This window comes from Natrix helvetica, assembly GCF_964273705.1.
Source record: "Natrix helvetica genome assembly, chromosome: W".
In the NCBI taxonomy this organism is placed as follows: Eukaryota; Metazoa; Chordata; class Lepidosauria; order Squamata; family Natricidae; genus Natrix; species Natrix helvetica.
Genome location: NC_138555.1, coordinates 203722 through 219385, shown reverse-complemented (window position 1 = coordinate 219385; position 15664 = coordinate 203722). Strand labels below are relative to the sequence as shown.

Below are 15664 nucleotides of genomic sequence, written 5' to 3'. Positions count from 1 at the left end.
GGGCAGCTTTTCCCTGGCAGACGAGTCCCTCTGCCCCCCGGAGCCCCTGAGATGGGCTGAGCAGACAGACAGACAGACAGGAGCTAAAATTCCAGAAATTCCACTTTTATTGACCGGGGGTGCAAGGAGAGTTGGCTGGCATGAGAAGCGACCAAGGGAGCGACTGAGTTCGGGAGTGGCTGCAGGGAAGCGCTGGGCCTCCTTTCGGTTCCCCAGGAAGAGCCAAAAGCCAGGGTGGGGAAGGGGCTTCTCTCCGTGCCCCTCAGGCGGGGTTCTGGTCTTTGCCCGGCTCTTCGGGCGCAGGAGGGGTGTCTGCTTCCTCCACAGCCATGTAGTCCTTCCAGCCCCCCTGGGAGAAAAAGAAAAGCGGCTTGTGTGGCTTCCCCAGGACTGGCCAGTGGCCAGCAAACAGCCCCCTGCTCCCCCAGCCATTTACTCCAGAGGGGAGAACGGAGCACAGGCTGCTCTTGGTGGAGTCCCTGGAGCAAGGGTGTCAGACTCGATTTTGTTCAGGGTTGCGTCAGGTTTGTGTTTGACCTGGGGGGGGAGGGGCATGGCCAGCTCGTCACGGAGGCTCCGTTTCTGGCCGCGACGGCCTCCTGCAGCCCTCTGGCAGCGAAACCGGAGCCCAGACAGCTGCGCTGAGCCAAGCTCCGATTTTGCTGGCAGAAGCACCACAGGCCGGTCCTTCCCTATTTCCACGGTGGGGCAAATCTAAGCACCCCGCGGGCACTGAGTGTGACACCTGCAGTGAACAGCCGGAACGCTAAGCAGGTGCAGAACCTGGGGGCTCTGCCCCCTTCCCCTGACCTACCCAGCAGGAGCGGCATAGGCGGAGCAGACCGTATCCGAAGCAGAAGAGAGCGATGGCCAGAGCGGCAGAGTGCAGGATCAACAGAAGGACCTGGGTGGCTCCACATGCGCTGGGGAGGGAGGGAGGGAGGGGGGGGTCTTGAATCAATAGGAGGGGGGGAGAAACGGTTGGCCACACCCCCCCCCCGCCCAGTCCACCGAAGTGCACCTGGGTGCCGTCCACACCAGATGAGCTCCTCAGACGGGCTCCTCAGTGGGGAGGAGGGAGTGGGAGGGGGGAATGCCCTTGGGGTGTGAGCAGCAAAGGGCACCTCCTCCCAGGGGCCAAATACTTGAAGCGTCCTGAGGACAGGTGAGGCCCCTCAGCCTGGCATTCAGCACACAGCCCCAACTAGGAGGATTTTTTCTTTGAAGCTCCCGTCCTGGAACTGCCATCATCTACGGGGTGCCGCTGCCCGCCTACCTCTCTGGGGAAGACACACTCACCAAGAGCACCCAGAGAGCCTCCTGGCACTGCCTGGCCCTCTCTTGATCCCTCTGGTTCTCGTTCGAAAGGCTTGTTGACAGTCCCCACGACCGGTAGCCCTGCTCCTCTGCTCTGTACTTGCAGAGGCTCTCAGCAAAGGGTTGGTAAGTCAGCAATGGGAATTCCGTCAAGCCCACTGTGAAGGCCACGGAGCCCGCCACGATGCTGCCCAGGTTGAGGAAGGTGGCGAGGTGGACCTAAAAGGCAAGGCGGGGCACAGCTGAGAATGGGCACTGGGTCTTTGTGCCAGGTACGGATGGGACCCTCCCCACTTACCCAGTTGCCGCCGTGTCGTGCGCCGACCACGGAGAAGGTGCCAGAGAGGATGAACTGGAGGAAGGAGGGAGGGAAGCAGGTAGGTGAGGCGTGGTGTCTATCGGGGCCACCCACCCACCCACCAGCAGGAAGCAAGCCCCCCCCCACCCACTTCATGGATTGGACTGACTCCTCGGGGTGTCTGCAAGGCGGCAGTCAAATGGACCGGACTCCTCCCCTCTGCTCACCAGGCTGCCCATCCAGAAAGGGAGCCCGTTACCCAGTGCAGGGTGGTAGAAGTAGTAGCCGCCGTCGTCGTCAGCGTACACTCCAGTGTCCGGAGCTAAGCTGAGGATCACCCCGAGGCTGATGCACACAGCGCCAAGCAGGATCTGGGCTCCCTGAAGAGGGGGGGGGGAGGGGAGACCGCAGGTGGCATCAGCACAAGACACGGGCCAGGTGGCAACGGGGACCGAGAAGCCACGTGGGCTCCCTCCTCAGCAGGAGCAAAGGGAGTGGGGGAGGAGCAGCCCTTTGGCTCAGCGTGCAAATCCATAAAGCGGCCAGATGTGCCAAGAGGGCAGAAGGGATCTTAGGGGGCCACGGAGTTTCATTCAACCAGATCTGGGGGGGGGGCTTCATGAGAACCAGGCATGGGGGGGAGGGACGCAGGTGGAGAGGCACCCCAGAGCATCTGCAGAGTTCAGAGAACCAATTCGGTCCCTCCAGGCTGGGCAAGGCCAGACCCCCCTCCGATCCGGCTTCCCTAGGCCTGCAACACCCAGTCCCCAAATCCTGACCCCCAAGACCTTCTGCTCACCCCCGTGTGGGTGGCGGGAAGGGGGAGCGCCAGTGGCATCCTTGGCGGCTGCTTTGCGGCAACCCAGGGACGCCACGCCCTTGCACAGGTAAGCCATGCCGGACTCCTGACGGAGGGTGATGTTGACCACGGTGCCCCCGGGGGCCCCCAGCGCCACGTCGGAGCCCCCGATCTTCAACACAGTGCCCGCCATGGCTCCCCACGCCACCGCTGCTTCCTCCTGGCACGTGGGGGCTGGAACACTACTGGCAGCTGCTGGGCAGAGGAAGAAGTGAGCTAGGTGGAAAACCCCGAGCGGAGAAGGGGGGCGGGGAGTGGGCGGGGCACTTTCTCCGCTGGGGAGGGGGGTGTCCCACCGCCAAGACAGGGGCCTCTCCGTTTTCCTTGCGCTCCCGTCCCCCCGCATTTCCCCCGCTGGAAGCCCACGGGGGTCTCTTTTGTGCCGAGACTGGGGGTCTTTTTAAGTGCTCTTGCTAACACGCAGAGGAACGTGGGGCTATAGAGCCTCCCCCCCATGGCTCCTAGGGGTTTGAAAGGGGCGCGCCCACCCCAGCATCCGTGCTTTGCCCTGGAGACGCCCCCCTAACCCGGATGGCCGCCTTTCGCTTTCGAGTTTGATCCCACGGCAGGTGACCGACCGCCCCCCCCCCTTTCTCCCAGTGGGGCCGGGGGCTCCGTCTGCGCAGCCCCCGGACTTCGGGGGGCCCCACGCTGCCCGAAGGAAAGGGGGGCTTCTTCCACGGGAGCGCTGCAGCTGCAAACCACCCACCCACCCAAAAGCAGGGAGGCGGTGGGTCCTACTCACCGCGGGCCGTTTGCGTGGGGTGGAGACGGTCCCGCCGGTCTCGTTCCTCGCCCCGAACTGCGATCCGGAAAAAAACAAGAAAGCCCGTCTTTGGTCTCCCGGGCGCGGACCGGAGCGCCGCCTGGGCTCTTTTTTCTCCTCCGCCCCCACGCGGCGACTTTCGGGAAAAGGCTCTGCCCCGCGTCCGACCCCCTTCTTGGCGAGGGAGGCTTCTCCGGATTTGGGTTGGGAGGAGGAGATGGAGTTAAGGAAGTCTGCTGCCCCCCACGGGGGATCCTGGCAAGGGGGCGGTCACGCGGGGCAAAGCCTTACGCAACAAGGAAAGTCTCGCCGCGGGAGACGGTCCTTGGCACGAAACGCCGTCCGGGGCGGAAGGGTCCGGAGCGGGTCGGCAGCGTGGGATAAAAAGGCTCAGTGACACGCGATCCACCACGCGAAGGAGTCGGTCCCGCAGAGCGATCCGCGGAATGTCCGGGAATCGAACTCACGCGCGGCTGCCGGCTGGGAAAGAGACGAGGGAATTCCAGGACACTAGATCACCCGGGCTCTTCTGGTATCCTGGAGAGGTCCTGCCTCTGCCCCAGAGGGCGCTGCAGACGAGCCTCCCCTCCTGGGCGCGGTTTATCCAGACAGTCCCCAACTTACACTTCGTTTAGCGACTGTTCCAAGTTGCAACGGCACCCCAAAAAGTGACTTTAGGACCCTTTTCCTTCAGCTTTCTAGAATCCCCAGGGTCATGTCATCAAAATTCAGATGGTGGTCTTCAAAAAAATTCTTGCCTAATCTAATTGGAATTGTCTGGAACAGATATCTATAGTCTTGAAATTTATTTGGCAAGGGAAAAAAGCAAGAATAAAACTTAAATTCCTACAAGATGCTAGAAGAAGAGGAGGACTGGGCCTACCTGACTGGGAGTTATATTATCAAGCAGCAAACCTGATGTGGATTAAGGAGTGGGTAACACTAAAAAATTCCAGATTATTGAATGTAGAGGGTCATGATTTACTGTTGGGACGGCATGCTTTTTTATGGTATAAGGGAACTAAAGCACATGGTTATTTTAGAAGACATTATATAAGGGAGGCCTTGTTATTAAACTGGGAAAAGGTTAAAAGATTACACTACTTAAAAACTCCAGCCTGGATATCAACCATTGAAGCATTTTCCTATCCAATAATATATAAAAAGGAACAAACTAAGATATGTTGAAATATTGAATACAGAGGGTGAACTCAAATCTATTCAAGAGTTGAAACAAGAAGGAATAGAAATGAATTGGTATTCATACTTACAGATACAATCTAGATAGAATGAAGATAGAAAATCAATAGGTCTTTACAATGAAATGACTGAGTTAGATAAAATTTTAATTGGTACTGATGAAAAAGTAATTTAAAAACTATATGGATATTTATTAGAGACTAAATTACAAGAGGAACAAGTTAAAGAAACTATGATAGCTAGGGGAAAAACTTTGGGTATGGGATAGACTTAGAAAAATGGCCTCAAAATTATAAAATGACAATGTCAACTGCATATAGAGAAAATTTGTATAAGATGTTTTACAGGTGGCATTTATCCCCAACGAGAATTGCAAGAATGTCCAAGAATAAATCGGAAAAGTGTTGGAAATGTCATCAGATACCGGGTTCATACTACCACACGTGGTGGACTTGTATTGAAGCTAAAAGATACTGGACTAAAATCCACATGTGGTTGGAGAAAATGATACACAAACACATAGACCTCAAACCAGAGATCTTTTTACTAGGAATTATACCAGAAATTTATAACAAAGACTTAAAATATTTGATTCTAAATATTTTAACAGCAGCTAGAATCGTATTTGCAAAAAACTGGAAAAACGAAATGATACCAAAACAGGAAGAAGTCATTCGAAAGATAATGAGGTGCGCTGAAATGAGCAAATTGACATTTGAAATTAGAGAACAAGACGACGAGCAATTTTATAAGATATGGGATTTGTTTTATCAGTGGCTGGAAAAAAAACCCTAGACATAAAAATGTTTTATTTATGTTTTAATTGAAGGAGAAAAGCAAAAATATAATAATCTTGTTAGACTAACAATAATACAATGAAACACTGACATATATATGAATAATTTAGAATTTTTTGTTATAAAATGAAGGATAAAGATAATAAATGAACTAATGTACATTTGATAGAAGATTGGTAATATAATATATAACTCTAAGTGCATATCCTGTTGAAAGCAGTGAAAGATATACAAACATAAACACTTGGTAAATTCTTTTATGCTGTAAAAATATTTAAAATGAGACAGTGATTGCATAAAGATATGTTGTTGCTAAGCAGACAATCAAGAATGTAAGAGAATTAAGCTTATTGAAAAGAAAGAAATATTAATCGTAATTGAACATATGCTGTACAATGAAAGTGAGGTTTTTGGCTATATTGGATGGAAAAATTGGGATTGTATATGTAATGCAACGGCCCCAGGAAGGGGAGGCGGCATTTGACTCAGAACCAGAATTGAGCTGGAAGGGACCGTGGAGGTCATCCAGTCCACCTCCCTGCTCAGGCAGGAGACCCTGTGGCATTCCCAACCAATGGCTGTCCATTGGTCTCTTCTTCAAAGCCTCCAGGGATGGGGCCCCCACAAGTTCCCACGGCTAATGGTTCTACCAGGACAATTTGCCTAAATTTCTAGATTGTTCAGAATGGGAAGGGATCTCGGTGGTCATCCAGTCCAACCTCCTGCTCAGGAAGGAAGCCCTATTGTATGGACCTAACAAATGTAGAACATATTTATTTAGAAGTTGATGGATGTTTTGGTGTTCCAGGTTTGCGGAAGAAAGCCAGATACAAATGTAAATGATGCAAAACAAGTTTTAGGTAATCACTTTTGTTTAGTATCCCTTAAATCTTAAGAAAAAAATATATCCAGGCTGGATGGCTCAAAGCATTTTTTTATTGAGTTCAGGACTTAGGGCTCTGCAGTTCTCTGGCTATGAAGGGGGAAGTGATTCAGAGCATGTGGGACCCTCACACTACACCTGTCAGCAAAGACGCATTTGATTTAAGGGAATGCGGATTCAAATCACCCTTTGAATCCAGATCACTGCACAGCCTTTTATGGAGTTGCATTAATCAAAGCCAGTGCAAGTAACCATCTATTTTACCCGAAGCTGTTCTTGCAATATTTACAATTACACCATTCAAAAACATCTCCAGTGCTATCATCTGATCTAAATGGGCTTGTACAGCATTAGAAATTAGACACCATAATTCAGTTAAGTTTCCTTACAACTTTGGTAAGATTGCCTTTCAAAACGTGGGGGCAATTAAATCATTTATCCCATTATTATTATTATAGAATATTGAATATTGAGGGTTATGATTTGCTATATGGCTGGCATGCTTACTTAATATATGACAAGAAGGTTGATAAGATCTTTAAAAGTCATATTTTAAGGAATGCCTTACTGCGTGTTTGGAAAAAATATCAATATAGGTTAAACAACAAAATACCTATGTGGGGGGTACCTAGACATGCTATAGAGAACATAAGTATAGAACAAAAACAAGATCTAACTACATATGCAGAATCCTTAGTATGGATAGAGGTGTGCCGCGGTTGAAATCTCTGAATGTATCAAGAGACAAAAGGATAATTCAAACTTGGTTCCAGTATGGTCAGTTTCAGGCTAGATGGAAAAGGACCAGAAACTCGGTATTATCCAAAGTGAGGATAACTTGATAAAACAAATCAGGGTCAAATGCACATAAAAAGGTTGTATAATGTATTGATAGAAATAGACTCAGAAACAGAATTAGTTAAAGATTGTATGATAAAATGGGCACAAAATTTCGAGGAACCAATAATGATGGAAACATGGGAAGAGATTTGGGTAAGAAATGTAAAATTTACACAAGCTCAGAACTTGAGAGAAAATTTCTATAAGATGTTATACAGATGGAATTTAGACCCAAAAAGGCTAGCCTGTATGTATCCAAACCTACAATCTAAATGTTGGAGATGTGACTGTGTTAGTGCCACGTACTACCATATCTGGTGGACTTGTAAAAAAGTTAAAGCATTTTGGATAAAAATATGGTGGGTTATTCAAAATATGTTGAAAAAGAGGATAAAGTTTACACCCCAGTTGTTTTTGTTAGGTATAGTTTCAGACTGTACTGCTATAGAGACTAATCTGATCTTGAACCTAACGACGGCAGCAAGATTGTTGGGGGCGCAATACTGGAAGAAGGAAGAGTTGCCCACTATCCAAGAATGGACGTTAAAAGTAGTAAACTTAGCAGAGATGGCCAAAATTTCAGTGTATCTGAAGGACCATTCGGATGAGAAGTACAAGCTGGACTGGAGAAGATGGATTGACTATATTCAAAACAAATACCGGACTAAAAAATTTCAGTTATCTTATGAATGAAGGCATAAGGAATGCTACAATTTATTCAAAGTTAGTTTAATAAAGGGGGAGTTAAAGCACAAGAATAGTAACATGTTAAAATTAGTTAGCTTATCTTAGCGTATGGCTGTTAAATGTTTATACCCTGTACTTTGGGGGGAGGGAGGGTGGGAAGAGGGAAGGGGTGATAATTGTAAAATTTATTGAAAATTTTTAATTAAAAAAAAAAGCTGAAGGGTCTTCCAATGCTTCTGCAGGCCACAGTTGTCTCAAGAGATGTGTAAGTAGGAGGAAGAAACCAACCAACCTCACCACCCAGAAGGTCTGTGTAAATTCTCAATCCTCCAGGTCACCTTTGTCCCCAAAGTGCTTTTTCAAAAAGGCAACTGGACTGTTGTTTTCCCCCCTTGAAAAAAGGGCATTCAAGAAGCTTCTTCAGCTCTTCAGTGAGTTGAGGAAGCTTCTTGCACGAAGTCTTCAAGGGGGGAAAAACAGTTGCCTTTTTGAAAAAGCATTTCTAATAGCAATTCTGTCAGGGCACAACATGCCTACAATGAGATTGGTTGAGCTCCCTCAACGCAACCCCAACACAACACAACTCAGTGAGGACCAAAAAAGAGAACAATATCCCTAACCCAATAAATCCTATTAACCCCCAGACCCATTGCATCAGTGTGAACACGTTACACGTTGTGCAAACCCCTGGTACTACGTGATTATTTCTCATTCAGGAGTCTGTTCTTTCGGGGCTGGCAGCTAGGACTAAGCGTGTCCCCGGGACGAGGCCCACTCTTTCGACTTTCTTTTGCCCGCATTGCTCTTCCGAGGGTCCCCACCATTCACCCCTTAATCAACGCAGGGAAAGACCGTGAGATGCAGAAGCAACTGCCAGGTTTTTGGGCCAATCCACAGTGGAGGCGGCTTAAACCATGGTCGCCATGCCGGGAAAGCAGCCCCGCACAGCCCGAGGAGAGCAGACCTTCGCTTGGGCGACCTGCAGCCCTTCCCTTTCTCCCCAGGAGCCTCGGCTTGGAGTGTCCGGGAGGCGCCGGCCACTCACCCCACTCATCAGGGGCGAGTGGGACAGGAGGCACCGCTCATTTTCGCTCTTCGCGCTCGGGTCCTCGCCAGCCCTTCCCCCCCCCGTCCCCGGTCCTCCGCCCTTCGGTGAGACTCGCCGCCCCCTCGGCGGGCAGGGCCGAACCCTTGGCGGCAGCAGCGGCCCGGACCAGGCTGAGCGCGGCCTCGGGGGCGCTGGTGCCGGCTGGGAAGGCCAGCACGCCCGAGGCGGAGAAAGGGGGGAAACGCGCGGCGGGCTAGCCTGAATCGCTGGCGTTTTTCCCGGAGCTTCGGTTCGCTGAAAGCCAGCGAGTAAAACAGCGAACGAGGCCAAGCGAGCTCAGGGCTAGAGAGGGAGGAGACCCTCCAAGCCGCCGCGGGGCTCCTGCAGCCTCCGGAGCTTAAATGCTTTCCCTCCCGCAGCCTCCCATTGGGCAGTGAGCGAGGAGTCCTTGCCTCTCGTTGGGCTTGCCTTGTTCCCCTGCAGGGCACGTGGGTTGGGGAATCCCGGCTTTGCCCGCCTTAAAAGTCCCACGGTTGTTTTGCAACCCCCTACTTTAAATGGGGGGAGGGGGATGTTAATCTGCGGCGGACACGAACCGCCTTTTCCCCACTAACACGGTTTTTAAAAAAAAAACACGCACAAGCTTTCGTGCTTCAAGTGGCTTTTTTGAATTGCTGTGCTATGCAATGCAATGGAGCACAACGCAATCTAACGCCCCGAGTCCTTTCCGGGAGAGGGGGCGGTCTATAAATGTGAATAATAAATAAATAAATAAATAACGCAACGCACTGCTGTGCTATGCAATGCAATGCGCTGCGCTTCTATGCAATGCAATGCAATGCTATGACGTGCTATGCTGTGCCTTAAAAAAAGACACCTGCTCCTCCTCCTCGTGCAGAGTTCCTTCTGGGAGATGGGCAGCTGTACATGTTTGTTAAATGGATAAATAAATATTGTGATGTATTGTGTAGTATATCTCGTGAAGAGCTGCCCGTCAGGAAAGTTTATGAGTTTTCATAAAATGCAGTTAGTTGAAAAAAGTGCTACCAGATTCCTGTTTTGAGGGAAGGAGGGGAGGGGAGGGGGAGTTGGCTTGGCCTTGCCTTGGCGTCTGTGGGCATAAAGGAAGTATAAATGCCTGATTTTTCTTCCTCTCCGGCTGGAAATTCTGGAAATCCAGCAGACTTCTGTTGGAAGAAACGTCCTTCTGGGTTCAGTTCCAAGTGGGGGGAAAAGACACTGGAAACACGGAGGCTGCTTTACAAGATAGTTTTTAATTGTGGACTGGACCACGTGGTTTGAGCACCTGGTGGGAAAAGGTGACCACACGCTCCAAGAGGGCAGAAATGTTGAAAAACCCTGGTTTTATGCCCCCCCCCCTTTGAACTTCAGCGTGTATTCTGATTGGTTGTCAGACTCCCATGGGGCCATGCAGGGCAAATCTGTAGGCTGTCTCCCAGGCTTACTTGATTTGCTAGGTGATGATGTAATCTTCCCAGGTGCCCTGTGGTGAGATGGGTAAAGGGTTAATACTATCATACCTTTTAACCCCATCACCCTGGAGCTGAAGGGAGTAGATCTTTGTTATGTAGAATAGACTGACTCAGGCCTTAATGGCTTATTGACCAGGGTGGAGGGGAGCTGAGTTTCTGTCTCTCCTTTAGAGGAAATATTCTGTCCTTTTAATATTTTTTAGAATATTCCATTTCTCTAGGAGAGAGGTGGGTGCTAACTTCCTACACTTCTACAGTGCTAAATTAGGGAAGGCTGATTTATGGCAAATGCAATAATCCAGACTTCTATAGAAGAGACGGATTACAATATCAGGCCTGGGAAAAGTCAGGTCAGCTATTGAAAAAGGCAGACGTTAAAATGAGCCATTTCTTTAAAAAGCAGGAGGCAGCACCAAACTGGCACAGTGAAGGGTATAACTTCAGAAAGTGCCACCATGTCAACTTTCCCAAATTCTCAGCAATTGCTGTGCTGGCTGAGGGATTCTGGATACTAAAAGCCGCGCATCACGAATCTTATCACGGTTGGGAAAGACTTGGTAGTGTGGAGTTGCCATATTTCTCTTGTGAAACATACAGCAACTGCAGGAACGAAGGCTACCCAAGTTTGGGAAGACAGGATGGAAAGTTCCTGATCTCCTGCAACCGTTCCACAATTGTAGGCACAAAAACAAGATCTGATGAGGGCTTTACAATCTCACCTCTCCTTTTGCAGTCCTGTAAGGGTGGGCTGCTGCCTGTGGGCTGTGTCAGCTTTTAAAGTCACCCATTATGGTCCTCTCAAGCCTGTTGTAGGAAGTTCAAACCCACCCCTCTCCTAGAAAATGAAATATTTTAGGAAATATTAAAAAGGCAGAATATTTCCCCTAAAAAAAGAAGTAGAAACTCAGCCCCCCCCCCCCTTGCCAATGGGCCATTAAGGCCTGAGCCAGTCTATCCTACATAACAAACATCTACCCCCTTCAGGCACAGCCATTTCGTTACCCTTCATTGTCTGTGTGCTAACCAAACTTAGCGCACAGACAACCTACAAAGCTCGCTATGACCTCTGACCAGAATACTCTTCCTGTGCCCCAGGAAGTTCAAAGGCCAGAGAGGGCGTAAAACTCAGGGGGGACTCTCAGCATCTCTTCCCTTTTCTTCACCCAGAAGCTCCAAGGCACGGGATCCTCCTGTCCACCATTGAAACCACCTTTCCAAACAGCCTCCGTGTTTCCAGGGTGTTTTTCCCCCACTTGGAACTGAATCCAGATGGACGTTTCTTCCAACACGGTTCTGATGGAATGAAAATGGAACGTATTTTATTGTTATTTTGGGATTAAACATTTAAGACCTAAAATCAAGATGAGAGTTTTAAAAGCAGAGGCAGCCCAGAACTTCCCATCAAGCCTAATGCTAACATATGTGATGTGTCTCTTTCCCCATCTTGCAATTTTCAATCCTAGCCCCCCCCCCACTCCCCCCCCCCCACAAAATATTTGGCCAGGCCTTTAGTCAAAGATTGCCTATTCCTGCTTAAATGCTTTTCAAACACTTTCTCTGTCTTTTTGTCTAACAAAGAAATCTCAGCCGGTAGACGCTCCTCGATACCATTCCAAACACTGTCGTCTTAAAAACCTCCAGTGATGAAGCACCCACAATTTCTGGTGGCCAGCTGTTCCCTCGGTCAATTGTCTTCACTGTTAGGAAGTTTCTTCTTAATTTCAGGCTGCTTCTCTCCTTGAAGAATTGGAAGATTATGGACGGATTGAAAAATAACAATAATAACTTAAAAAAAGAACGCAGCAGCTTTGTGGTTTCTACCAGGCAAACCGCCAAAGGCTCCAATTTTACAGAAGAAAAATCTACGCCAGGATGTCCACCAGCTTCCTTTATTTCTCAAAAAAACCCAAGTTAGCATTTGGGGGGGGGGGGGTTGGGAGAGAAGGGGGGGTGAGGTGACCCCTGCCAGGTTTCCGCCCTTATGCGCCCTGAACAATTTCACTTCAATTGACAGCCAAGAATCCATTTAGTGACCGTGATGGGGCCAAAAAGCCACTTGCGACTGATCCTTGTACTTACAGCTTACAGGATTCTGATTTGGCAACTGTCACACAGTGAGTCTGGCCGCAGTGTCCTTAAGTCCACAGCATTGACAACCTTCCCGGCTGGGTTCCAACCAGCCTAGGCAACAGGGAAGGCAGCAAGGGGGGGGGGGTTCCTCAAGTCCCATTTGTGCGATGTCTCACTTAATGACAATCCCCTTGGTCCCTATTGGGATTGTCAGGCCCTTTAAAGATTTCCTGGGCTGGAAGAAGGGAGTTAGGCGCCTTGGAAATCCCTGGTGTAAGAATATTTACTAGATGAAGGGTAACAGAGCTATGGAGAAGGTGGGGGAGAGAGAGGAGGAGGGGGAGGAGGAAAAAAGTAAGGAAAGGGAAGGAAAGAAAAAGTGAAGGAGAGAGCAAAAGAGAAGAAATGAAAGAGAAAAAGAAAACAAAGAGGGAGAGAGAAAGAAAAAGAAAGAACGAAAGAAAGAACTGGGGGATGGAAGAAGAAAGATAGAAAGAAAAGGGAGGAAAGAAGAAAGAAAAGGAAGGAAGAGAAAGAAAATAAGAGAAAAAGAAAGAAAGCAAAGAGGGAGAGAGAATGAAAAAGAGAAGGAATGAAAGGAAGAGCTGAGGGAAGAAAGCAAGAGAGAAAGAAAGGAAAAGAGAGAGAGAGAGAGAAAGCCAATACAGATTGTCCTTGAGTTGCCACCACTATTCAACCCAAACTTCACCTTGCCAAATGAAAGATTTGTTAAGGGAGCTTAGCCCCATTTTCAGCCATCCTTTGCCACAGTGGCTCAGCGAATCCCTGCGGCTGAATAAATTCGTCACCCAGTCATTAAGCGAACCCGGCTTCCCCCTCGGACTTGGCTGGTCGGGAGGTCGCAAAATCCTGGATCCCAGGGACCCTCTGAAGGTCGTCAATCCGAATCAGCCGCCAAGCATCGGGAGGGGCTGCAACCGTCCTCATGCTGAGAAACACACCCAAGTCCCATTTCTTCCCAGGACCATTGGAACTCGGGCCAGTCGCTAAATGGACTGTTGTAAGTTGGGGACTGCCGGCATTCCCCTCCTACCAAAGTGCCCCCCCAAATAAGGCCAGGGTCTCCAAACATCTAGGGGGGGGAGGGAGGAAGAGGGAAGGGTCCAGGGGGGGGGTAGAGACTGCAGACCCCCTCCCCCTAAAGATGCTCAGGCAGCCACCAAGCGAGCGTCCCCACTCCTCCTGTCCCCCAAGCAGCAGCCATTGCGGTGAACCTCCGCCCCCTTGTGTTTGGGGTAGGGCCCAGCCAGCAGCCCCCCTCCCTTTGCAGAGAAGCCCCCCTCCCCTCTGCCACCACCACCCCGGCACCCACCGTGGAGACGGTGCATTCCCTTTTTCCTTCACAGCTTTAATGGAAAAACAATGACCAGCGGTTGGAATAGAATAGAATAACAGAGTCGGAAGGGACCTTGGAGGTCATCCAGTCCAACCCCCTGCTTAGGCTGGCAAAAAGACGCCCAGACTCGGCCCCGCTAGCCCCCACCAGGACTCAGAGCTCAGCCCTGTCCCCCCAACAGGACCCGGCGTCCCAACAGGCGTCCCCGAGTCTGGGCGCAGAGCGGCCTCCTTTGGTGTCATCTGCGGTAGACGGCAAAGGCCACGAAACTGAAGACCAGGGTGAGGCCGGCCAGGCAGGTGGTGGCCGTGGCGGTGAAGACGTGGCGGTGCTGCAGCTGGAAGTACCACAGGGCAGCCAGCATCAGCACCAGGAGGGGCATCATCAGGCTGCCCACGTTCAGGGCGGCGTGGGCCGCTTCGGCATCGGTCCGGGGGCCGGCATTGGGGCCGGCTGGTGGCGGCCGGTGCTGGGCGACGTGGCAGTGGAGCACGCTGTTGTTGGTCAGGTGCAGGGCAGCCAAAGTCTGGGCGTCGTCCCGGAGGAGCTGGCCCTGGTAGATGAGGCGGACCAGCTGCTCCTGGCCGGGGAAGTAGAGCCTAGTGGGCGAGGAAGGGGAGAGGCAGTGGGCAGGCAGGAAGGTCCCTTTGGAGTGGGCCCAGGATGCCAAAGGAGGAGGCTCCTCCTGCCCCACTTTGATCCAGCCCCCTCCTCCCCCTTTGCCCCCTCCTCCCTGTTTCCCCTGAATCCCCCTCGCCCCCACCCCACCCCAGCCCCCCAACTCCCTCCTTTGCCTTTTCCCGGGTCCCAAAGAAGGGGTGGGGGGAGCCTCCTTCTGAAGCCCCCCCCCCACGAGCTCCCTCCCCAGCCCCGGGGAAATCGGGGTCCTCTCCCCCACCCCCACCCCCGTGGCTGACCTCTTGAGGGCGCCCACCGTGTCCCTGGGGCGGACCCTGGCCAGCCGCTCCGTCTCGTTCAGGAACTTGAGCCGCAGGACGAAGGGGGACCCGGAGCCTTCCTCCCCGCCGCCGTCCTCCTCCTCCTCCTGTCGGCCCCCACCGCCGTCCCTGGGGCGGGGCGGGGCGGGGCGGGCGGCGGCGGCGGCGGGGCGGGGGTCTCGGCGGGCGGGGTCGGCGGAGAGGGCTCCGTCCCCCCGCTCGCCCGTCCGCGTGGAGAACCAGGCCAGCCCCAGCAGCCCCAGAGCCGCCACCAGCGCCGCCAGCGCCGTCACCTCGTCCCCGACGCCCTCCACCAGCGCCATCGCCCCGCCGCCTGCCCGCCCCGCCGCCGCCGCCAGGGGGAGCCCCCGGCACGCGCTTCCGGGTCGCCCCGTCTCCCGCGTCACGCGCGCGCCATGGCCGCGGAGCCCGCCGGGCGCTGTAGTCGGAGGCCTGACGCGCTTCCGGGAGGCCTGACGCGCTTCCGGAGGCCCGAGGCGGAAGTGGGCGCGCCCCGCTCCCTCCTCCTTCCCCCGCTGGGGATGGTGGGGGCAGCAGGAGAGAGAGAAGGAAGGAAGGGAGGAAGGAAGGAAAGAAAGAGAGACAATAGGAAGAGAATAGAAACCACAAAAAGAGAACTGAAAAAAAGAATAAGAGGAAAAAGGGGGGGAGGGAGGAAGGACGGAAGGAGAGACAATGAGAAGAGAATAAAAAGGACAAAAAGAGAATGGAAAAAAGAAAGGAGAAAAAAGGAAGGAAGGAGAGACAATGAGAAGAGAGAGTAAAAAAAGACAGGAATAGAGGGAATGGAAAAAAGAATGAGAAGAGAAACAAAAAGAGGGAAGAGAGGAAGGAGCGGGTAGACAGAAAAGGGAGAGGTCACAAGAAGGAATCACGTGACCCTGGGATACTGCAATGGTCATAAGTGTGAGGCAGTTCCCAAGCGCTGGAATTTTGAACTGTGCCATCGGGGGGGGGGGGGGGAGAGACCACAATGGTTGTACGTGTGAAAAGCGGTCTCTCCCCCCCCCCCCCCTGCGCCCACTGTGCTATCATAACTCTGAACCGTCTCTAAGTGAAGCATTGCAAGTCGGGGACTGCCTTTATTCTG

The 15664-nt window shown here is 51.6% G+C and overlaps 2 protein-coding genes across 2 annotated transcripts; both read right to left on the bottom strand.

Annotated features, from left to right (window-relative positions):
* Window positions 1-89: 89 nt before the first annotated feature.
* Window positions 90-4657, bottom strand: LOC309400383 (transmembrane protein 176B-like). The gene is given in 8 exon segments (XM_081968831.1): window positions 90-349; window positions 815-911; window positions 913-923; window positions 1300-1536; window positions 1616-1669; window positions 1843-1995; window positions 2395-2659; window positions 3216-4657. Coding segments are annotated over 7 exon segments (852 nt in total). The 5' UTR covers window positions 2608-2659; window positions 3216-4657; the 3' UTR covers window positions 90-262.
* Window positions 4658-13611: 8954 nt separating this feature from the next.
* LOC309400382 (transmembrane and ubiquitin-like domain-containing protein 1) lies at window positions 13612-14907 on the bottom strand. Its single transcript, XM_081968830.1, has 2 exons — window positions 14533-14907; window positions 13612-14214 (listed from the first exon to the last, which is right to left on the bottom strand). The coding sequence occupies exons 1-2, from the start codon at window positions 14874-14876 to the stop codon at window positions 13854-13856; spliced, it is 705 nt and encodes a 234-aa protein (XP_081824956.1). The 5' UTR covers window positions 14877-14907; the 3' UTR covers window positions 13612-13853.
* Window positions 14908-15664: the final 757 nt, after the last annotated feature.